General features: G+C 49.5%; 1 protein-coding gene across 1 annotated transcript in view; it reads left to right on the top strand.

Moving 5' to 3' along the window:
* Positions 1-477, top strand: part of LOC106821339 — a 2,792-nt gene extending 2,315 nt beyond the window's left edge. Inside the window, exon 3 of the mRNA XM_014826099.1 lies at positions 407-477. Coding sequence (XP_014681585.1) covers positions 407-477 — 71 coding nt within the window. The remainder of the gene's footprint in view (positions 1-406) is intronic.
* Positions 478-810: the final 333 nt, after the last annotated feature.

The following is an 810-nucleotide window of genomic DNA, read 5'->3' on the forward strand; positions in this document are numbered from 1 at the left end:
CACGCACGCCCGCGCAGACACGCACACACACGCATGCAAACATACATACAGATAGCGAGAGAAAGAGAGAGAGAGAGAGAGAGAGAGAGAGAGAGAGAGATTGATATCGAAATGGAGAGAAGGGTGATAGAAAAAAGGAAGGAGTGGGGGCGTGTTAGAGTAGCGAGTAAAGAGCAGAAGGGAAGCGCGTGGACGAGAGAGAGAGAGAGTGTGACAGTGAGATGGGTGGATAGATAGATGGACAGAGAGGGGGAGAAGAAACATAGATTAGGCATGTGGTATAACGTGGTATTTCATGAATTTGAAGTTTTCGCAGCGTCGTGCCATTGCAGTGCCAGAGCATGACATTTCGGCCCTACACACCGACCCACTGCTTGTCAAATAATAACCCACACCAAAATTTCAGAGAAGCAGAAGAAACTCAGCATGCTGAGTGATCGTGACGACCAGATCGCCTGGAATAGAGTGATCGGCTAGAACTGGCCGCGTACAAACACACGCATTTGTCACCTGCTAATTATTTGGGTGGGATAGTTCGTACGCGCCGCCGCTACGCACGTACGGCACCTACAAATTGCCCCAATTACCTGGCGCCGATGTTGGTGCCGGGCGTTGGTTTCCTGTGGCTAACACACATACACACGGCACACGTACATACATACATACATACAGTCTCTCGCTCACCACACACTATACGTAACGGCCGCGCTATACACTGCTGCGTCAATTTGCCTCATTATTAACCGTCATCAGGGGAATCGCTTTATCAAACCAGCGGCCGAGATGTAATTTGCATTTCACAACAAAGAC

This window comes from Priapulus caudatus, unplaced genomic scaffold (genome assembly GCF_000485595.1).
Source record: "Priapulus caudatus unplaced genomic scaffold, Priapulus_caudatus-5.0.1 Scaffold4, whole genome shotgun sequence".
In the NCBI taxonomy this organism is placed as follows: domain Eukaryota; kingdom Metazoa; phylum Priapulida; class Priapulimorpha; order Priapulimorphida; family Priapulidae; genus Priapulus; species Priapulus caudatus.